Here is a 23,420-nt window from a genome sequence, read left to right as displayed (position 1 = left end):
ATTTTGTTTCATTTTTACTTTTTCAAAATCCAAATTTAAAAATACTTCCCAGAAAAAAAAACAAAAAACAGGTGTATATTTTGGCATTGGTAGTAAATCAAAAGAAGAAAAAAAAAAAACTCAAAAGACAACACAGTTTTATCTGGGTGTTGAGAATGTACAGAATCTGTCACTGGGGCTTCTTGGCAGGGAGGGGAGGGTGACAGTGAAGGAAGGGACAGAAAGCTGAGCTGCTAATGCCCCTGTAAACTGATTGGCTTTGTCCCCAGGGCACACTCAGGTTAGGTGTTCTAGGGTGAGGCTTTGTGACCCCAAGAGTTAACCTTTAAAGACTTTTTTCCAGAACTCTTGGCACTACTGGCTTCTTATGTAGAACGTCAGACCTGCCCCTGGAAACAAATGTTTCAATTTTTAATTGTTTCTAAGTTTGACAGTGCATGATATCTGGTGATCTGTGATATCTACCTAGGTAGTCTGTCCATTTAGATTTTTGTTTTGTTTTGCTTTTAACACATCTGTTTTAAATATTTTATCTCTTCCTTTTGGCTGAATAAATTTTGCCTCATTTTATTTAGTTACACGTTTTCATCTTTCATGTTCGTGAGGTCCTTGAAAGTAACACCTGCATAAAGGTGAGTTGTGAGAACTGATCATTTTAATACCAGTTATGACAGAACTTAGGGAGAAAAACCTTGAAAATAGACACAAAATTCACTCTTCTTTTTTAGATCCTACCAATCACCTCTTTGTCACAAAGATCAGTGTTTCCCAAACTTTTGGATTTCCTACATGGAGTAAAATTTGAAAAGTAACACTGTTCCATGAACCCTAAAGGCTGCCAGGGACGGTTTTAGAAATAGTGGTGCTATCTTGTATCCAGAATACATTAGAACTTTTTGAGTTAATCAGGATCAAAATCAATTCTGTCTGAGAATTTGGCAACAATTGAGAGCTTATGTTTTTAGATAACCATCACTAAACAGTTATATAATGTCAATATATTTTAATAAATGGTCCACAGAACTTAAAATAAATTAATACTTAGTTTAAATTTTTCAAATAATTCAATAAACATTTAGTGATAGTATGTTTAAGGCACTAGAATAAACACTACCCCAACAAGTTTTGCAAAATTAATAGTAAAATTTGGAGAAATTATAAATTTCTCTTTCTCCAAAATATGCTAACTTTCTTCATTTATCTTTCTGTTTCACAGATTGTTCATATTTCTATAGACATAAAATATTTTTCATAAAGATGTACATTTTTAAAATATTAAATAGCCATTAAAAATGATGAATGTGAAGATAATATACCAAGATAAAGAAATGCTTGGGACAAAAATTAAAGGGCGCCTAGGTGGATCAGTTGGTTAAGCCTCCAACTCAATTTCGGCTCAGGCCACAATCTCATGGTTCGTGGGTTCGAGCCCCGCATAGTGTTCTGCGCTGACAGCAAGGAGCCTAATTGGGGTTCTCTCTCCCTCTCTCTCTGCCCTCACCTGTTCTCTCTCCCTCTCTCTCCCCCCCAAATAAATAAATAAATAAATAAATAAATAAATAACAACAACAAAAGAATAATTACATCAAACCATTGCCAACTGCAAGATTCACAAACTCTCCATCTTGCCCTATCTTTCAACATACTTGTTTATGTATGGAAAATTTTTTCCCCAGGATATCAAAATATCAAAAAATACAACAAGCAAGTTATGAAAAGCAAATGTCATACTGGGAAAGAAGGAAAAAAAAAATTCAAATTTTAATAATTTGCTCTTGGGCACATCTGCTTTTAGATATCAAACAAATTTCCTGAAATTACCACATGTTGGTCCATAAACCTAAACACTTGAGCCTCACAGAGTCACAATGGACAGGGTTAATGATTCATCCCTAATCCTAAAGGCTCCTTTTAGGATTAATTGACTTTCCCAGCAGCCTGCCTGCCTGCCTTCTTGTAGATCCTGTAAAGGGGATTTCTCTGCATTGCTTTGCCTCTTTTTCTACTATTTATCTACTTCCAACATTATCTCATCTTTCTTCTGCCCACACAATTCAGTAGAAATCAAATTCAGTAGAAATCAGCCAGTTAACGTGATTCAAGTTTGATAAACAAGTTAGAAGGGAAGAGCCAATTCACTCTTTTTCAATCTGGCATTTCATTCCTCCCTCTCACACCACATACTGTTAACACCAATACGGGTCAATTAAAGAAATATTAATTGGTAATCAATTATGTAGCCAACAAGAGAAAGGATATAAAAATGAATGAGACAAAGTCTCTATCCTCAAAATATTATCTTTTGAGGGGAAGAGATAAGGTAATTACACACTAAGAATGAACCAATGAACTGCTGTGAGGCTATGAAGAAAGAGCCTCCAAGAAATCAAGAATGAAGAAAAATTTCAAAAGAAGAGGAAGTTTATGAAACATTCTTTTCTTTTCAATGGATAAGCTTTCAAAATACCTGTAGGGAAAAGGCATTTTCCAGGGAAGAAGACAGCATAGATGAAAGAATGACATTTGGGGGTGAAACAAAGGGTGCTGGGCACTAATTTGGTGGGAGCATAGGCTCCATGCTGAGAGGTGAGTAGATGATAAGGTAGGAAAATGGTTTGGGACTAAATCATAATGGACCCTGAATGTCAAAGTGAGAAAAATTTGAGCATGACAGAGATACAATTGAATTAAACCTTTTAGAAGGCCAATTTGGAAAAACTGTATTGAAAGGACTGGAAAGATACAGTGAAAGCCAGATTATGCAAGTGAGAATGGAGAGAGACCGATTCAAGAGAATTCATAAAGTAAGATTTATTTTTTGGCAAGTGACTAAAGCTGAGCTAGCCAATAAGGTTGCTCCTAGCCACATGTAGGTAGTGACCACTTGAAAAATGACTAATCAGAATCGAGATGTGCTGTAGGAATAAAACACACAAACATTTAGTAGGGAAAAAGAATGAAAAATATCTCAATAATTTTAATTTTGATTACATGGTGAAATGATACATTGGACTAAATAAAACATATTAAAATTAAATAACACCTGTCCCTTTTTACTTTTTTAATGTGGCTACTAGAAATTTTTGAATTAAATATGTGGCTGCATTATATTTCATTGGGCAATGCTGAACTAGATGTTGGGATGGAAGAAGACATTGGATGAGCTAGAAAATGAATGGGAGAGGAGGGAAGGGGGCCTGGCAGTTCTGTGACAGAGAAAACACAGGAGAAGTTTTACATATTTATTTATTTATTTATTTATTTTTTTTTTTATTTTTTAAACATTTACTTATTTTTGAGACAGAGAGAGACAGAGCATGAACGGGGGAGGGGCAGAGAGAGAGGGAGACACAGAATCGGAAACAGGCTCCAGGCTCTGAGCCATCAGCCCAGAGCCCGACGCAGGGCTCGAACTCACGGACCGCGAGATCGTGACCTGGCTGAAGTCGGACGCTTAACCGACTGCGCCACCCAGGCGCCCCCATATTGATTTGTTTTAAGAGGGCACTGTCAGCAGGTTCACATGCTAGACAGGTGCCAAGGAGGATGAATAACAGTAAAATTGAGCCATAGGGTTTTTGTCTACGTAAAGAAATGGACTGTTACCATGTGAACAATGGTAAGATAAGTGAGCACAGCTACTCTTTCGAGGAATAGCAATGAGAAGGAAAATAATAGAGCAATTGTGAAGAGTACAGCAGGTCTGAGATGCGTCTGTTTTTATCAACATAAAAGAGATCTGAATCTGTTTGCAGGCAGAAGGAAAGGAAAAACTGAAAACACAGTGGACAGAGGAAATAATGGACGAGTAAGAATGTGTAACATGTAACTCTACAGAGATTGCCACAAGAGAAAAGAAAAGCTAAAATTATCAAGAGAACTAACTTTATGTTTACATTAAGAGATGACCAAAGAAGTCATTTGTGGAGGTCATTTGTCTTGAAGGGAAAAGAAGAGGATATTGAAATTATTATCTGGGAAAGAAAACCAAAGGAAGAACCTGAACCATGCTTCAACTCCTGACTTTGGCCTTGCTCTTTGGGAGTGCTGTGGTTCCATCTGGCCACTTATGTAGCCATTTATACTACCCTTTCAGGACACCAGTGCCTTCAGTAGTGGATTTAAGATTGTAAAAATGATTTTTTTATCAGAAGAAATAAGATATTATGATTTTTCAGTATAAATTTTGCTTTTTAAACATTATTCCAAAATCTACTTTTTTTCTTTTTAGTTCTTACAGTTGGTAAAAAATCTGCTTCATCAGAAGAGAACACGTGATTCCATTCACTGATAAAACCAATACTCATTTTACACGTGTCAATCCTCCTATACGGGGTATCATATGTACAGATCTGATATCTATGCTCATTAACATATCTTACTTTGAATGGCCTCTTGTTCCAAGTCGCCGAGTCGTTAAGAGGGGGAATTTCTGGCGAATTGTCTAAAAAGAAAATCAATTACTTTAGTTTTTAGGAAACGTGTGGTTCTGTTGCAAGCAACTTGTGGCCAGTTAATTAAAGAAAGTAAATGTTGAACTTTGGGTAAAATTTAGTCTGGAAGAAGTAATATTCTACATACACTGACAAGCAATTGATAAGCAATAATACACCAGCAGAGGCAGGGAGGTAGTTTTTTTTTTTTTAATATGAAATTTATCATCACATTGGTTTCCAAACAACACCCAGTGCTCATCCCAACAGGTACCCTCCTCAATGCCCATCACCCACTTTCCCCTCCCTCCCACCCCCATCAACCCTCAGTTTGTTCTCAGTTTTTAAGAGTCTCTTATGCTTTGGCTCTCTCCCACTCTAACCTCTTTTTTTTTTTTTTTCCTTCCCCTCCCCCATGGGTTTCTGTTAAGTTTCTCAGGATCCACCTAAGAGTAAAACCATATGGTATCTGTCTTTCTCTGTATGGCTTATTTCACTTAGCATAACACTCTCCAGTTCCATCCATGTTGTTACAAAGGGCCATATTTCATTCTTTCTCATTGCCACATAGTATTTTAATAAGATTGTTTTACTGCCCCGTCTCAATTTCCAAAGCGAATCATACCAGTATCTGCTTTTGCTTCATGTTGCTTACTACCTTATGTACTTAGAGGAAAGACTTGAGTGTCTTTACAATAATTTTATCCAGAGATTTATCAAAATTAAGTATCAATCTCCAACTCTGAAAAAACACAGGAAACTTTCTCCTTCCTTCCAGATATCCACAGCAGTGTTTTAAATTGTTTCTTTTCTATGTCCCTTTCTCTAAAATTTGCTTAAAATTAGCATCCAATTAAAGAACAAAATCTGTTCTACATATAACAGGAATTGTATGATCTCCTAAGGGGCTCCGCGGCAAACTTTTTGTATATGTCAGTTTCTTGGGGGGACCAATTCTGTAGTTTTAATCAGATTCTCAAGATATTTCATCACTCCCCAAACAGTTAAGATTACTGCCATAAGGTAGAACAAAACAGTGCAAAAATGGATGTTAGCAGTTGTCTTATGCAACTTGCTCATTTTAGGGAATAAGTGAACTGAGTTTTGAAAAAATTAAGTGCTTTTCAGAAGGCTTCACAACAAATTTGTCACTGTCTAGGCCAGAACCTGAATAATGAGATTACCATGCACCATATCACACTAACTCCCATAAGCAGAGAGGTTTCAAAATAAATTTATAAATTATTTGATTTTCAAAAACTGAGAAGCTCGACTATAGTATTCATTATTTTCTGGACAATGAGTCCCTCTACAGGTTAGAATTTAGATTTCAGTTTATATGAGATGCAATGTTTGAGCCCTAAGCTTCCTATAGTTTTTCTAGAATATCCTAAGTTCTTAGCAGAGCATGAAAAGAATCTCGAAGGAGAAACCTTTCCCAAGAGATTGATATCCTGTCTTGATTTTCAAAATAACATCAACATACATAAATATGATAATGCCAATTCTACAGATTCCCATCCTAACCATACAGTTGGGTAGAAAGGAATGTTTTTAAATAAGCGATGCTTCACCAATTCTGTCACAACATTTTAGAGTTAGGGGTATAAACATACTCAGAGTGAAATGGAGAATCAAGGGAACTATTTCATGAAATAAAGTAAAAATTATTAAAAACTCATATACTTGAACTAGCTAAATAATAAACACAATCACCAGTTGCATTAACAAGATACTTGTCACCACCACTTAATTTTACTTCTCAATACAGGCTATACCATAATCTTTAATGCATCCCTCTTTGAAGGGAAATGTCACTGCTCAAATGGAGATTCCTTTATTATTTTTTTTAATTTTTTTTAAATGTTTATTCATTTTTGAAAGACAGAGAGAGAGAGAGCACAAGCAGGGGTGGGGTGTAGAGAAAGGGGGACACAGAATCTGAAGCAGGCTCCAGGCTCTGAGCTGTCAGCACAGAGCCCGACGCGGGGCTTGAACTCACAAACCGCGAGATCATGACCTGAGCCAAAGTCGGACGCTCAACCAACTGAGCCACCCAGGCGCCCCAAATGGAGCTTCCTTTAATATCACATTAAATCATCTGATAGCTAAGGTTCTAATATTCAAAACATATAGTAGTTCCAGGTAAAACCTATAGTAGGTAAAATCAAGATAAAATGCTTGTGAAACAAATTTCTTAAAATTCTGTAAAAAAATTTACTTAGATGCATTTGTTTCTATACTGTCTTCCAGACATGACTTTAGCAGTAAAGTAGTATGGCCAATATGTGTCTTTTACCTTTCCAAAGGTGGCTGCACAGGCTGGCTCCAATTTCTCTTTCCTGCAGAAATCTAAATAGTGCGCATAAAGGATGCACCGTGGTAAGCAAACTCCCTCACACACAATGTAATTCTCTTCAAGCCTAAAAAAAAAAAGGCAGAAAATTAGGTCAAACCTTTTCTTTATTTCTCCTTTCCTTTCCCCTTTCACATTGATTTAATGACTGTTTTGAATACAGACGCTATACAATGAGTTCATGAGCAGACATGAGCAGACCTTCTTTATTCCGGATATTATTAAAAGTCAGATCACAAGAATTAATGTTAGAAGAACAAGAACCCCAATGAATACCTGCTAGTGGAGTTAAAATACCCTGGTCAATGTAAAACCACTCCTTTCTGGTCTGTATCTCAAAGAATAGGTCTTATTTCTATGGAAATCCTCACTATTCATTATGGTTTGCTCTGTGAGATGCAAATATGTATGAATGGTAAAATTGAAGGAGATGGTTTTTTAAAAGACTATTCTCAACACTAATGGGCTGCCAGGTTTCAGGCTGGCAAATGCCTACCATCTCTTACTTTCACTCCCAAACTAGTCCTGAGCCCTAAATGGTTAGGGAAGCATGATGATGCATTTATTTGCAAAACACCTAAGAGTAAACTCACTTCACTGAAGTCTGAAATGGTACTGATCTACTTCTACTCTATGCCTTTTGCTGTGATCAAGTACCATAATTGCCTGAAACATACCATGCACTTGAAACATAATGTACTTCTCTATAGATGTCTCCAAATAGGACATACAAATTCAACTCTGTTACAAATGCAATCGTATAAATTTTGAAAATTTAGACACAATTCTATTTGAATGTCTACATTGCAATTAAACACAATTTATATAAATGTAATAATGTATACTCAAGTGTTATAAATACCTAAACAGCAATCGAGAAATCAGAACTTGTAGATTGTATTCCCAATTTTCCTAACAATTCAGTAGGTGATATTGACTAAAATTTATGTACACCCATTTTCTGTATTGTAAAATTGTAATTATTACTATATAGGAACAACGCAATATTGAGCATGCATTCAGATTAAAATTGAGTGAAACTAGTCACATCTCTGATTTAGCATATTCCCTAAATGCATGAGATAAAAGCTAAAGGAGATGTTCATCAGATTTAAAGCATCAGATGTTCATACTTCTTTGAAGAAGAACAAAACAAAACCCAGTCAGATTTGCATCCACAAAACCAAACCTAGCTGACAGTTGAAAACTGGAGTTACTTAGATTTTTCATTTTAATTTTCAGCTCCAATTTTTAATATCCCCAATAACCTATATAACCATGAGGGAAAATTCTCGAAGTACAAATAAGTCACTCAGTTTCTAGAAAACTCTATGTAACACTCTTTTATAGGAAAGGGGTGGAAAGTTCAAACAAAAGTATAGCATTTAAATTTCAAACAATGAAAATCACTAAGAAAACATTCAACTATTTAAAAATTATATTTTAATGGCATGCATAAAATGTCAACTGTTCATGTGGCTATTTAATGTTGTTGCAGGCATTGTCTTTATCTTCAAAATACTGGATAATCCCAGCCATGAATATGGCTAATTTGGGGTATAACCTGTTTTTCTTTAATTATAATGCAATCACTCATATTTATAAAACAAAAAAAACCAAGTTTGTTCCCATTCACTCATTTGAGGGAAAAACTGAAAGTGATAATTCAGCAGTTCTCCACAATATATCTTTAAGCAATACTGCCCCAATTATACCAATAAAATAGCTGTATCTAAAATATTCCAGATAATTAACTCAAATATTTACTGCCCCAGTGTATTTTTAACCAGTCAGTGTGACATCAACTTCAATAGCTAAGCCACAACTTTAGAAGAATATTTGGTTTAGATTTCAAATATTTGAAAAGGTGTAAGTATATAATCACAAAAATTTAGTATATGCAAACTGTAATTCAGGGTTTAAATAGCTGAAAAAAAGTTAGGTGGTTTTTTTTTGCTATATTTTTAGACATTATTTTTTTCTATTGTATTTTTCTAAGGTTTAGTTCATACTTTACATACATACAGATTATACAACTAATCAGTAAATAAACCTTTTAAGTTATTTGCTTGTTACTTGTAACTTGGAAGGAAATATATACTCCTATTCACACTATGTGGGGAAGCTTAGAGTTTTTACTTTAGATCCCTCTTCCTTTTTGATCAATATTACAAAATGCTCTTCATATGTAGAAAGCCTACTGATAAACTCTTGGTTTTAAAAGAGTTTCCATAAAATCCAATTCATGATATTTCATCACAATAAATCATATATGACAGGTGCTATAAAAATAGTTGAACATTTATTTAATAGAGATATTTTAACTGAATTTTCAATATCTTCTAGTTCAAATGCATTTCACCTAATGACCAGTATACAATTGTTTATTTGCCCTCATATGGATAAAGGCAATATTTAAGATCCTTCCTCCTTTTAAGGTGGTTTGAAGAATCATGTTTTATAAACAAAAAGACGATCAAATAACAAGTATATAAGGACCGAATTGAATGCATGTTAAGCAAATAAGTAATAAAAAGTATTCATTATTGCTGACATTTGATGAAATTATAGTTTATGTCAATAGTGAATAAAGTGATGGGTTTTTGTATTGAGATCGTTTTTCATCAACACTAGACTAGACTATGTCTCCAAACCAAACATTCATTTAAAAAAAAAAAAAAGATTCATTTTCTTTTGGTATCTTAAACTTGCCCCCAAAGTTTGAGGCAGAGGCAAATTGGGACAAGCAGATTCTGAAGATACTGACTTTCAAAACTCAACGGGTGCTGAAAAGTATCCCCCGTGGGAGACTTACCACTGCAGGGTGAGCTGAGTCTGCTTCTTTTTATCCTTCATCATCTGCGTGACGGTTTTCTTCTGAGAGAGGTGTAGATCGGCTGCTTTGGTTTTGCTGTCGTGACTGTCTGCATCCTCTCCTTCCGAGGAAACGTTACCATTGCTTAAACGCATTTCTGATTGCAAGTTGAAAGGGTGGTAAAGACAATCAGAATACAAAATCAGTGAAGGAGCCTCTAAAAGTACCAAACTGGTGCCAAACTGGGTAGCCCAAGGGGGTGGGCAGGGGGTTGAGAGGGGAACGAAGCCAAATCCCTTAGAGTTCATTTCTAGGTGACCAACGTTTTCCTGGGGAAAATACAAAGATCAGGACGGAACATTCCCCATGTATGTTACGTCTGCGGTGTGTTTACTTTTCCTGTGGGGTGCCCTTCTTAGAATTCATCCCCTTCACAGCCACATCCCCCGAGGGGGCAGAGCACTCACCCGATTTAACTCCCGCCGGCAGCTCCGGGTCTTCCCCTCTCTCCGCGCTGCCCAGCGCGCCGCCGGCCGCCGCCGCCAGGTACACCCTTTCCTCGGGGTAAATGAGCAAGCCCTTGCCCAGGAGCGGCCCACAGCACTCCTCCTGGGCCTCGGGGGAAACTTGGGACGAAGGCTGCGCCTGCGCCTGCAGGAAGGTGTCGTCCAGCTCCGGGACCTTGGCCATCCTCTGGCCGCGGGAGACCTGGGCACCAGCCGCACGGCCCGCGGCCCGCGGAGCCCAGAGCCCAGGGCGGGGCGGGGCGGGGCTGGGGACCTGCGGCCGCGGGGGCGGGGGCGGAGACGGCAGGCTCCCGAGCCCCGCGGCGTCGCGGCGAAGGAAGGCCTTGGGCAGGGACTGCGCGGACCGAGGCGGGACGGCCTTTCTCCACCTGTCCGCGGTTCCGGCAGACGCTCAGCTCCGACTCCCTTCCTCACCTGCGCCTCTCTCCCGCGAGTCCCATTCCCCACATCTCCCCCCTTCTCTCCGCCCTTGCTCACCTCTGGCGCTGGGCCCGAGGGCACTTTTCACATTCACACCCGGAGCTCCCGGAAAGATCTGAGAAAACCCCACTCTCTTCCCGAGGGAAGGGCTACTGCAACTGTCTCCATCCCTAATTCGCTCGTCAGACTTAAAGGACGCACTGGCCCCGCAGCCTTGAATCTGTGAGGCCAGAGCACCACTCAGTCTTTGCACAACCTGGGCCGGGTTTATTGATTCTCGGATTAATCTCAGGGGTTGGGGAAGGCTCTCTTCCCAGTGACGGGGACGGACGCCATCGCATCACACACGTGTCCAGACTTCCCTGCTCGAGGGTGCACCCTCGAGGGTTCTGATCCCAAGCCTCGCCTGTTTCGAGGATCTAACCTTCAGCATGGAGGAAACGATTCAATTGTTCCCTGCAATATTTTGTGACTTAAAAGCATCCCTGACAATTCCTCACCTATTGTACCTACGGGTAGTGCAGTGGACGTTGCTATGATGAAAAATGAAGCCGCCACATTTCATTTCCAATCTAAAATGGCAAGAGAGTCATGTGGGGTGGAAGAAAAGGTAACTTGTGCTCTCTTTAAGAAGTCAGTAGAGACTTGGGGTGTGTGTTGCCTGACTGCCACATAATCTTCCATTCTTTCCATTTCTCTTCTTTCGACAAATATGTGCTGTGCTTACTCTATGCCTAGTGCTCCCCAGAAAAAGCAAGGAAGCTGTTTTGGTTCACACTGCCTCGCCACAGCCAACAACCTGTCATCTTCTTGTGGAGCATTAGAAAGAGAAATCACCCCTTAACCCGAATTTAATATTAAACTACATTACATCATTTAACTTAGAAAAACCAAAATGGGACTCAAGGTGGTGGATGGCTGAAGGGTGAACTATAGAGAGGAATAATATGATCTAAGAGCATTAACCTGCTTAAGCACCCAAGATTATGGATATATTTGAAACTTTCCCTGTTTTTAGCACCACTTGTTGGGAAAGGCATCACTTTTCTGTTGAAGGATTTCTCCCTACTGGGTACCACCAGCAGCTGGGTCCAGGCTGGAACCACCCACCCATTCATGCACCCAAACCTGGGAGGCTATACCTCCCAACCAAGGGACAACTTTGCATATCAGTTTCCTCTACCTAGGCCTTAAAAAGCCAAAGAACTTTCTCAGTGCCTGGAGCTTAGCTCTACAATACTACAGTTTAGAATGTTCCCCCTTTATAGAGACATCTTCAGACATAGATTAACTATGTGTATGCAAAAAGACTCTGCTATTTATATCACATAATCAGAAAAGAAAATATTCAGGAAAATGACTGGGAATTCTTTTTGAATTTTTAAAAATAGAGACCACTTAATATCCAGGCTAAGTGTGTGTGTGTGTGTGTGTGTGTGTGTGTGTGTGTGTGTTACAGACACTAAATGAATATCTGGCAATTATCCAGCTGAATTAATCAAAGGAAACAAACCAAGCTCATTGAATGCCTTCCATGAACTTTTTTGTCTTAGTTTTAAGTAAACCATCTGCCCTACAAAATAACATGTAATTTCTTTGTGCTTCTAGTCAGAAATATAAACTATAGACCTATAACAAGTGAAGAAATTGAATCAGTAATCAAAAAAAATTCTACATAGAAAAGCCTAGGACAAAAGGCTTCACTGATAAATTATACATGTTAAAAAAGAATTAATGCCAATTCTTCTCAAGCTTATGAGAACCAGTGAGAACAGTGCTCAATTGGGGGGGGGGGGGATGTCATTATCCTAAATTTTTACCTGTAGTTATTATAATTAATCTGAGCTCATGAAGCCAATATTTTAAAGATGTAATAATGATAAGTCATAAGATCCTAGGCAGGAAAACAGTTAAATATGGAGAATGATCTCTTAAATAGTGATGCTTAACATTTTTTTTTTACATTCCCTTTAAGAAATTTATGTAAGCCATAAACTCTCTCCCCGGGGGAGCAGGTGTGGGAACCCATGAATACACTCACATACCTACACACAAAATTTTGTATGCAATTTGTCAGATCCCAGGTTTTAAAAAATCTGAGAACGTTAATTCAGTTTTAAGAAAAGGGCATAATGACATCTGAAACAGGAGATTCTTGGTAGTTCCCCAATGACAGTATCTTTGTGACTGGAGGCACCACATTAAAGGGGAAAGAAAAGGAATTTGGAGTCACATACATTTTCACTCATTCTCTTTGTGACTCTGGGTCCTTAACCTTAGTTTCCTTCTCCCTAAGTTTTCTAGCACCATTTCCCCAGCTTCCAACTCCTTTTGTTTCCAGTCCCCAGCTCCACCACCACCTGAGAGCAGGGACTGCCTTTGGCTACCAGACCACCAATGCCCACAGGCAAAGAGAGCCCAAGAGTGTCTGTCCACTCCCTGGGTACCCTGGGTATTCCTTAGCCAATGATTGATGACTAGGGAGAATAAAAGCCTAATTCTTTGACTTCATGGTAGCTAAATCTGAGTTCCAATTTACAACACAGAGCTTCTTTGTGGAATCAGGCTGAAGCATCCATGCTGGACAATTCCTGAAATCCCATCCTACTTTGCTTTCTTCCTCTTCACTGTCTAGCTACCTCTGTTCCCTTGCCTGTTTCTTCTGGAAACGTTTCCTTAAAAATCACCTTCGGGGTGCCTGGGTGGCTCACCGGTTAAGTGTCTGACTTCGGCTCAGGTCGTGATCTCGCGGTTTGTGAGTTCAAGCCCTGCATAGGGCTTTGTGCTGACAGCTCAGAGCCTGGAGCCTGCTTCGGATTCTGTCTCCCTCTCTCTCTGCCCCTCTCCCACTTCTTCTCTGTCTCTCAAAAATAAATAAATGTTAAATAAAAATTTTTAAATCACTTTTGTAGATGACTACTTAACTCAAGTTCTGCTGACAAAGACATCACATTATAGGGCTTATGTAAGCATTAAATGCAATATTATAAAGACAAACTTAATACAATGCCTAAAATAGCAAGCTCTCAATGAAAGGTATCTAATAGGGGCGCCTGGATGGGTCAGTCGGTTGAGCTTCCTACTTAATGAGCTTCAGGTCATGAACTCAGGGATTCCTGGGCTCTGTGGCTTTGTGAGTTTGAGTCCTGGTGACTCTGCTGCAGGGCCTGCTTGGGATTCTCCTTCTCTCTCTCTCTCTCTTTCTCTCTCTCTGCTTCTCCCCATTCATGCTTTCTCTCTCAGAAATAAATAAACTTAGAAAAAAGTATCTAATATTTTATTCTACAACCTTATATCTCTTTTAGTGCTCAGAGGCAAGGAAACAAATTTTTTTTCTTTCATGGCAAAATGATTTTGAGAAACATCTTTCTTCTTACCTAGGTTATTCCTTGGGCTTAGTATAATCTGGAGTGATCACAAACTATGAAACTTTCTTCTGTAAAAGCACACGTCTCCTCTAATTTTTTTTCTTTTCACCAAGATTACTTTTTAAATATAAAACGTACTTTTTATTTTGCCTTCAGGTAATAAATGTCATGTCATTGCTGTTTTCAGATAAAAGTAAGGACAGTTACGAACTAACAACACAGCCCAAAAATGCATGAAGCAAATACTGAATCTGGCAAAGGTGCCAAGACCCTTCAGTGGGGAAAGAATAAACTTTTCAACAAATGTTGTTGAAACAATTGGACATCCACATGCAAGAAAAGCCCTTTTCCGCAAGAATTTAACCCTCCTTCGTGCTACATACAAAAATTTCCTCAAAATAGATCAAAGACTTAAATATAAGAGCTAAAACTATGCAGCTCTTAGAAGAAAAACTAGGTATAAATCTTCATTCCCTTGGGTCAAGCAAATATTTCTTAAATATGACACTAAAAGCACAGGCAGCAAATGAAAAAAATAGACAAATTAAACTCCATTAAAATGTGAGCGTCTAAGGATACTATCAAGAAAGTCAAAAGACAACACACAGAATGGCAGAATATTTGAAAGTCATCTATGTAATAAAAGTCTAGTACCCAGAATACATAAAGAATTCTTACGATTCAACAATCAAAAGATAATAGCTCAACTTAAAAATGGGCAAAAGATTTGAATAGACATATCTCCAAAGAAGATCTACAAACAGTAAATAAGCATATGAAAAGATGCTCAATATCATTTGCATTAGAGAAATGCAAATTAAAACCACAGTGAGATAACATGTCACTCCCACTAGGATTAGAATAGCTGTAATTTTTTTAAGAAAGAAAATAAATGTTGGTGAGGATGTAGAGAAATTGAAAGCTTCACACATTGATGGTGGGAAGGTAAAATGGTGCGGCCACTGTGGAAAACAATTTGGTAGTTCCTCAAAAAGTTAAACAGTGTTACCATAAGAGCCAGTAATTCTACTCCTAAGTATATATACTCAAAAGAACTGAAAACATATGTTCACACAAAGTCTGAACACAAATGTTGATAGAAGGATCATGCATCATATTCAAGGTAGATACAACCCAAATATCCATCAACTGTTGAACAGATCAATACAATTTGGCATATCCATAAAAGAGAATATTATTCAGCCATAAAAAATAACGAAGCGCTGAGATGTGCTAATATGGATGAACCCTGAAAACATCACGCAAGTGAATGAAGCCAAATATAAAAGGCCACATATTGTATGATTCCATTTATATGAAATGTCCAGAATAAGCAAATCCATAGACACAGAAAGTAGATTAGTGATTTCCAGAGGCTAGAGGTAAAGGATAATGTGGAGCAACTGCTTAATGAATATGGAGTTTCTTTTTTGGGTAATGAAAATGTTCTGGAATTAGTGGTGATGGCTGCATAACATTGTGAGTAAGCTGAAGATCACTGAAGTGTATGCTTCAAAATGGGCAAAATGGTGAATTTTATCTCAATAAAGAAAAAAAATTTGAATAAGCAAGGTCAGGTTATAAAGAAACAACTTGGGACGCCTGGGTGGCACAGTCGGTTAAGCGTCCGACTTCAGCCAGGTCACGATCTCGCGGTCCGTGAGTTCGAGCCCCGCTTCAGGCTCTGGGCTGATGGCTCAGAGCCTGGAGCCTGTTTCCCATTCTGTGTCTCCCTCTCTCTCTGCCCCTTCCCCGTTCATGCTCTGTCTCTCTGTGTCCCAAAAATAAATAAACGTTGAAAAAAAAAAAAAAAGAAAGAAACAACTTAAGAATCTGCTACATTATTACCAGATAAAAATCACTGGTTTGGACAAATTTCACAGATTTATTCTTAAAATATGAGCCATTACTTTTGTTATTGTCCTATAAACTTCAATGGATTATGTCTCCATTCCTTTTTCAAGTCTCATTTCTTCCTCCTTCAAACTTGGTTGTGCCATGTTAATTTAAATTTTTTTTTAATGTTTATATATTTTTAAGAGAGAGAAAGAGCACGAGTGGGCAAAGGGCCAGAGAAAGGGAGACACAGAATCCAAAACAGGCTCTGGGCTTTGTGCTGACAGCCCCAGGGCTGTCAATGTGGGGCTCAAACTCAGGAACTGTGAGATCATGACCTGAGCCGAAGTCACAAACAACCAACTGAGCCACCCAGGTGCCCCTGTGCCACGTTAATTTAATTCTTTCTCGCTCTGTCTTTTGAGTTTATTGCATGTAGGGTGAGAAAGAAAGAGTGGGAAATGGAGAATGAAGAGGAGAAAGGAAAGGAAGTGTTAAGAAATGATTGATTACATTGAAGGAGTCAGCAAAATAAAAAAGGTAAAGATAAAATACATCTGGTTGGTTAGAAGTTAAGACACCAAGCTGATGGCTCCAGTCTCCATATGGGCAGAACCATTTTTTCCATAACTGTAGATCAATGTAAAAGGTAAATTAACTGGAGAAAATCCAGGAAAGGGGTTTTCTAGGAAGCTACAGCCAGATTACATTGGGCAGTGATCAGGGCTAGGAAAGGGAGTGTTTGGTTGGAAATAGAGTGGGTTGCAGGCCCTAAGGTTATTTGAAGGAAGAATCAACACTTCCTGGTGACTAATGGGCAGGTCTTGCGTGCAACAGAAAAGTTATTTCCCAGATTGCAGTCTTTAGGAACTATCAGGGAAAATAAGTAATTTTCATGTAAAATAATTGCTCAGCTAGTGGCTCTGATCCTGCACCAGAACTCATTACAGTCATTGCCAAACACAATGTTACCAGACAGACAATGCATAACAGCTACCTCTTTTACCACTATCATTCCAAAAATAGACATGTGTGTTAAGCTCAGAACAGGGACTTTAGCCGGAACTGGGGCCCAGAGCTAATAACTCAGCCCTGAACCAGAAGTGTCTGTATTGAGAGCATGCTGCTGAAATCCATTTCAGTGTCTAGACATTTCATCAGATTTTCCTTGAACTGTGATGGGATAGTCTTCTTAATTTGTAACTCTCCACACTGTAAATCCTAAAGAGTGACTGGTGCAAATGTGTTTATTTTGTTGTTCTATGTGTTGTTTAGAAAAGTAGAAATGCCAGAATGGAGAGTATTTGGGTTCTTGTTACATTACACTCGTAACTTTTCTTCACATTAAAATTGTTTCAAAATAAAATTTTAAAAGTGCAGTAAGCATTTCATCTTTAGTAAAAGTTGACCTACACTTGTTTATTAAAAAAAAGATATTTACATAATTCTAGGGGTGCATATGTATACATCAAATATATTAAAGCAAAGGAAATATTTGTTTTTAATACAATGTTGTTAAAAACAGAGAGTACATTTAAAATACTGTAATATTCACTTCCATAGCTAAAGTCACTCTCTTATTTAAAGTTACTTTATTCAACCTGTACATCCAGTGTCTACAGTAACCTTTGTCCTTCACATACAAATAACCAGTTAGTTCTTTCTCCATTTCCAATAAAAGACAGTCTAATGGTCTTTTTTAGATTAATATAAAACTAATTATATGTTTCCAACAGTGAAGAAATAGGCTAGGTTAGTTTGTGTACAAAAGTAAATAATGTGAGGCTTTATGTGTATCTGAGAACATTATATTGCATTATATACTATATGTATTATAATAAATATAGTAAATAGCAAAAATGACTTGCAAATCAAATTAAATATTAGATGCATATGTTAGATAGCAAATGGTACATCCTAGATATCTACCAAATATTTGTTACAAAAATGAGTGGAAAATGGTGGCGACTCTCCACCCTCTCCTCCATTCAACCAAAAATAATTTGTCATGACCAGAGGATTCAAAATCAAGTAAGACATGATTTTTCTCCATTCAGTATTCTCAGTCTAGTGGAGGAGGCAGATACATTAGAATACAACGTGATAGATATCAAAATTGTGGTATGCACAAGGTTGTCTAGGAACACAGAGCAAAGAATGACCAGCTCAGGTGAGGACAATCTTGGCCCAAGAAAGAGACACAGAAGGTTTCCTAGAGAATATAATATGTGAACTAGTCGTGAAGGATTTGTATGCAATCACAGGTGGAGACAGAAGGAATGGAATGTACACAGGCACAGAGTTAAGAAAGAACCTGGCTGGTTGGAGGAATCAGTAACTGGATGCATTTGGAGGATAAGCAGCATCATGGAATGTGAATGATCATGAGTTGAGATCAGGTCTTGAGGGCCTGTTCAAGCTAATCAATATATTTTATAACTAATAATAACACATCATTGAGGGGTTTTAGGAGGAAAGTATAAAGAATGAGTGGATTGTGGTGAGGAAAGTTAGGAAGACCATGTGATAAAACAAAACAAAGGCTTGGACAAGGACAATGGCAGTGAAGATAGAAAAAAAAAAAAGAAGTGATTCAAGAATATATTAAGGATTGTATGGTGATTGTAACAGATTTTTACAGTACTGGCTCCCCCAATGATTCATGCATCCTCTATTTACACTATTGGGTAATCCCATCCTATGTAGACTCTGAACGTGGCTATTAGCAGACCTCAATCAGAGGCTTGAAAAGCACTTATGCATTGGGGTTTCACTTCCCTCACTGAGGCTGAAAACTCTGAGACCATCACTATATGGCCAAGCCCAGGATAGCTTTCTAGAAACATGTCAAACCCATTATTCTAGTTGATAGCTAGAACTAACCAATAATTTTAATACTAAAACCAACTACCAGACACGTGAGTGATGTAAATGAAACCATTCTAAAATAATCAGCCTTTGGCTGACTTGCCAGGTGAGCGCAGCACCATGAGTGAGGCTCATGAGTAAGCTCAGCCTAAATTGCTGACCCACAGAACTGTGCACTTATGAATAATTGTGGTTTCAGGCCACTAATATTGGGGATGGTTTGTTACACAGCAAAAGCTGACTGACACAGTAATGGATTAGTTTATAGTTTATAGCCTTGAATGCCACAAAAAGTTGGTTGAACTTTAGAGACATAAGAGTAGCAGAGCTAGTGGGAAAAGCAGTTTGAAAAATGAGCGTGGAGTGATTTTGTTCATTTTGGGTGGGTTTTTTGTTCACTTTTGTTTTTTTACGTAAGGAAGAATAGAACTCAAAGGTGAGAACAATTTTGAATAATAAAACTTACTTCAAAGAGTTCATGTAAATATCAAATGCAATTATGTACCCAAAACGACAAATGAAAAATTATCACCTTATAAATCTGTATATATGTAGATTATACATACTTTATTTTCTGTCTGGCTTTAGGAATTTACACAAGTGGTTATACACATACAGTGCACTTTAAAACAGCTCCCTAAAGTTTCTGACTATAGGCAGGGTATAATTTTCACAGACATACTTCTCCTTCTATTCCCAAACTCAGAGAATTGTGCACTTGCTTCTTCAAAATGAAGTGTCCACATAGAGACACATGTTATGGGTGTAAACAGAATAAGATATTACAAGTGTGAACCCTAAACTGTCTAAATAAATTAAGCATGTTTAAGGCTAAACAAACTCAACTTTATTTTTGAACTTTTTAGTTACAGTATTGTATTTACCACATATTTTCCTAGTGGCTTTGGGGCTGGGGTGCCTATTACTCCAAATAACAAATTATGTAACAAGATATGCGAGCTTATCAAGCACTTCATTTCAACACATAATGTGTAGCCCACGAGATGAAGGCAATAAACTGTTTCATGTCATATCAGTGTTCACTTGGGAGAAATGGGCAAGACCAGAATGCTTCTCAGCCTTAATATTCCTAGCATAACAAGGCAAATAATTGAAATTAGAAGACTTAACATTGGAAGCATAAATTTTTAGGCATGTTTTATCTACTGTCATGGATAATATAGAAGAAACCAGGTCATTTAAAATTTAGGCAAGTATGCATACATTTGATTTTTAATACTTTGTAATCAATAGCTGGTTTCAAATCTCTTTTTATTTTCCTCAGCATACTTCTGTATATCATCCTTTAGTTGTGAAATACACTCTAAATGGTTCTTTTACTTAGAATCCTGTTCCATAAATATTGAAGATTGTAGCTTTTATTTTTTCTCAGCTTTCCATTTTTTGTATTTTATAAAAGGGACATGTAAGTATGCTTATTATAATCATTTTGCTGTATATAATAATTTGACTGATAATTATAAGTAATTTTGACAAATACATTGCTTTTTAAATACAATATTGAAATCAATAATGCTTTTCAGAACTCATGTAATTTCCTCAAGCTATACAAGATTAGTTTTGTTTAAATCATTAATTTTGTAACTTGTCACTGAGTGGAATGGATCACTCTGCCTACTAACTCCAGGCTGTGGTTCTAAGATTATGTGTGCAATGCATTTATTCCTCATCCCTCACCCTGTTTGAAAGCTTTTGAGCTCAATGCATCATCTTTACTGAACAATTTATCAATTGGAGTTTACTAAGTAAATGCTACTCTTTCCATAACTTACTGCTTTGGGGTACCTCTAGGGGATAAATAAATATAAAATTCTATAAATAATTCTATAAATTCTATAAATTTCTATAGATTTCTATAAATTTCTATAGATTCTATAAATAATCATAGAAGGGCATAATAAGTTAGGTCAAGAGAAAAGATAGTTGGTCATATCTAACACAAGGATTAAGCTGATACTTCCTGAAGTTGGACCATCTGCATCAGAGTTATCAAAAGATGTGAACAGATACCCACCTCAGAACCAGGGAATCACTGCATAAAATGGAATTTACCAAATAGTGTCACATGTTATAAATTTGTGACATCAAGACAAGGAAAACTGGCCTGTAGAAGACATGAGGAAGGATAATGTGCCCCAGCCTAAGTCATAGTCTAAAATCTTAGAGAATGCTTTCAGCCAGATTATGCCTCATTCAGAAAGGCAGTGGGGAGGAGAGAGTCAAAGGAAAAAGTAGGGGAGAGTGCAGATGGCAGGTTGAGGAACGAGAAGGTGATAACAACTTCTCAGTAGCCTCTGTGGTGCTTTCCTGGCTTTTCACACCACAGCTCATGTAGAAAATGACAATGTCTCTATAGCATACTGGGCTGAATAGATGAGCCTGCACATAGAAAGAGGTACACTGACCAGAGATTCTGAACTACAAGAGACAGGGGACCAGTGCCATCTCCATATGGACACCCTGTTGGGAAAACGTTCCAGGGAACATCCATCACTTTTTGCTAGTATTCATCACTATATGCTCTTACCAACATCTGGCACTGGCTTCATCTTCTCTACTTTGAAGAATAGGGAAGAAGTTGCTGGGCCATTTTCCAGCTCCTTGTAAATAAGGACATGGTATAGTTTCTCCATTTCCACAGTCAATTATGGAATACTATTAAGTGGGTATGGTGTTACACGTAGAACATTTTTCTTGATTACCGTGTGTACTACATTTGAATGAAATAATTTAATTGTATTAGAAGTCACGTACAATTTACATACCTTGTCTTTCCAGTTAGCCATTTATGATGATATTAAGTGAAATTTTAAGAGAATTTTTATTATGTTACATAAAATATGAAACTATAATATAAATATAAAGTGAGAAAGTGCAAAATATATAGAAAGGTGATAGAACTCATTTTCATCCTTCGATGAAAATTATTTGCTGATCATGTTGGCATCTGAAAAAAACATCCTATATTCCAGGTTAAAAAAATAAAGATGAGGAGGAGTCAATAAGAGACAGAGAAGTCTCAAAAAGCAGGTGTGCTATTAACTTTTATAAAACCACAAATGTCTAAAAACATCAAATGATTAATATTTCAAATAAAAATATTTGTTGATCATTTTCCTAAATTCTGTAGTACTAACAATGTGAGTTTCCATAATATATGTCAAACTAAGTTGAATTTTAACATTATATTTTTCAACATTAACTGGATGCATCAAAGTAAATCAGAATATGTAACTTTGAAAATAATGCACCAAATTAAAAAATTAAATGGCACACTGTTCTAGAAGTAAACTATAGTAACATTTACTCTAACAAGGAGAACACATAACGATTACACATTTTGGGTAGATCTATTTTTAAGTTCTGTTTGCTCATGTCTCCAGAAACCTAACTCACTGACACGTAGGGCAACTTCATCAGATGTGAAACCAAGTTGCATATTAAGCCTATTCACCAATGGACAGTAATGTGCAGTAAGCTTCAGTTTTATGAACTGGACAAATAGCTACTTCATCCTTACAGCATAGCTGTTATAACTGCTAATTTATAACTTAAATCACATCAAAAAGGTGGCTGATAATCTAACTATGAGTTCATTTTGAAGGGAGACATGAGAGACATAAAAGTTAATTGGTGCCTCCAGAGATAGTAGGGCAATTATCAAGGTCATTATATGACTTGCTGGTGGACCATATAAGGAACATTAGATTAATGGAAAATTCTCCTACGACATTTCCATGAAATAATCTATGGATTGCCAGCTGCCTTCAACATTCACTTAGAGTTAGAAATAAGAAAATTGAAGAAGACTATAAAAAAAGGAAATTGCAACAGTTGAGACAGGAAGTGATTAAGGTAAATAGAATTTTAGTTGAGCCAGGGTCATGGTAAGGATGGTTTCTGTTCTGACCCTGCTCTGGTGCATTTGTAATTAAAAGCTAATGGAGAGAAAAAGTAATTCCACAGTGCTGACATACGGCATATGTTAGACTTCCAATTATTTCATCATCCACTTTGATGTGAATGAATCCAAATATCAAGTTAGAAAAATTAGTACTCATGAAAATTGTCGAAATATAAATGCATGTCATAGATAATGAAATTCTGAGTTTAACTTTGAAAAATTTTTTGATGTTTATTTTTGAGAGAGAGAGAGACAGAGACAGAGCTTGAGCAGGGGAGAGGCAGAGAGAAGGGGAGACACAGAATCCAAAGCAGCTCCAGGCTCTGAGCTGTCAGCACAGAGCCCAACACAGGGCTCAAACCCACAGACCCTGAAATCACGACTTGAGCCAAAGTCAGACGCTCAACTGACTGAGCCACCCAGGCGCCCCTGAGTTTAACTTTAAAGTTAAGATTATAAAGTGATGAAAAAAAACTCATGACCTTCCAATGTTATTAAGAGTCACTGCACCAGTGACAACGATATGAATGATATCTTCACTGCTTCATTTGGTGAGCAGTAGGCATGATGATGATGTGCTTTCTGTAGTGTAAACTTTGTGGAAAGTTCCCTGCAGGAAGTGGAGCTTCCTCCCTGTCAGGGATGAACTTTAACTCTTGTAGGGAGAGAAGAATATATCCAGGCTTGCTGAGTAATCAGGCTTCCCAGCTTCACTCAGCAAACCATCTCAGCACAACAGGCGGAGGACATCCAGAGAGACCTGGAACTCACATTCACCTGTGTACAGTCCTGAAGTCAAGCAGGGAAATAAGAAATGGTGGTAAGAATATGGAGAATGAGACAAAGGGAAATGGAAAAACTCAAAAGCTAAG

At 37.5% G+C, this 23,420-nt stretch overlaps 1 protein-coding gene across 1 annotated transcript in view; it reads right to left on the bottom strand.

Moving 5' to 3' along the window:
• The window catches only part of RFX6 (regulatory factor X6), a 55,773-nt gene extending 45,479 nt beyond the window's left edge, over window positions 1-10,294 (bottom strand). The window contains exons 1-4 of the mRNA XM_047860112.1: window positions 10,072-10,294; window positions 9,605-9,761; window positions 6,733-6,856; window positions 4,383-4,444 (exon numbers count right to left, since the gene is read on the bottom strand). Coding sequence (XP_047716068.1) covers window positions 4,383-4,444; window positions 6,733-6,856; window positions 9,605-9,761; window positions 10,072-10,294 — 566 coding nt within the window. The remainder of the gene's footprint in view (window positions 1-4,382; window positions 4,445-6,732; window positions 6,857-9,604; window positions 9,762-10,071) is intronic.
• Window positions 10,295-23,420: the final 13,126 nt, after the last annotated feature.

The sequence above is a fragment of the Prionailurus viverrinus genome, chromosome B2 (assembly GCF_022837055.1).
Source record: "Prionailurus viverrinus isolate Anna chromosome B2, UM_Priviv_1.0, whole genome shotgun sequence".
Taxonomy (NCBI): domain Eukaryota; kingdom Metazoa; phylum Chordata; class Mammalia; order Carnivora; family Felidae; genus Prionailurus; species Prionailurus viverrinus.
The sequence above is the reverse complement of the archived record's forward strand: the minus strand, read 5'-3'. Positions and strand labels throughout refer to the sequence as shown.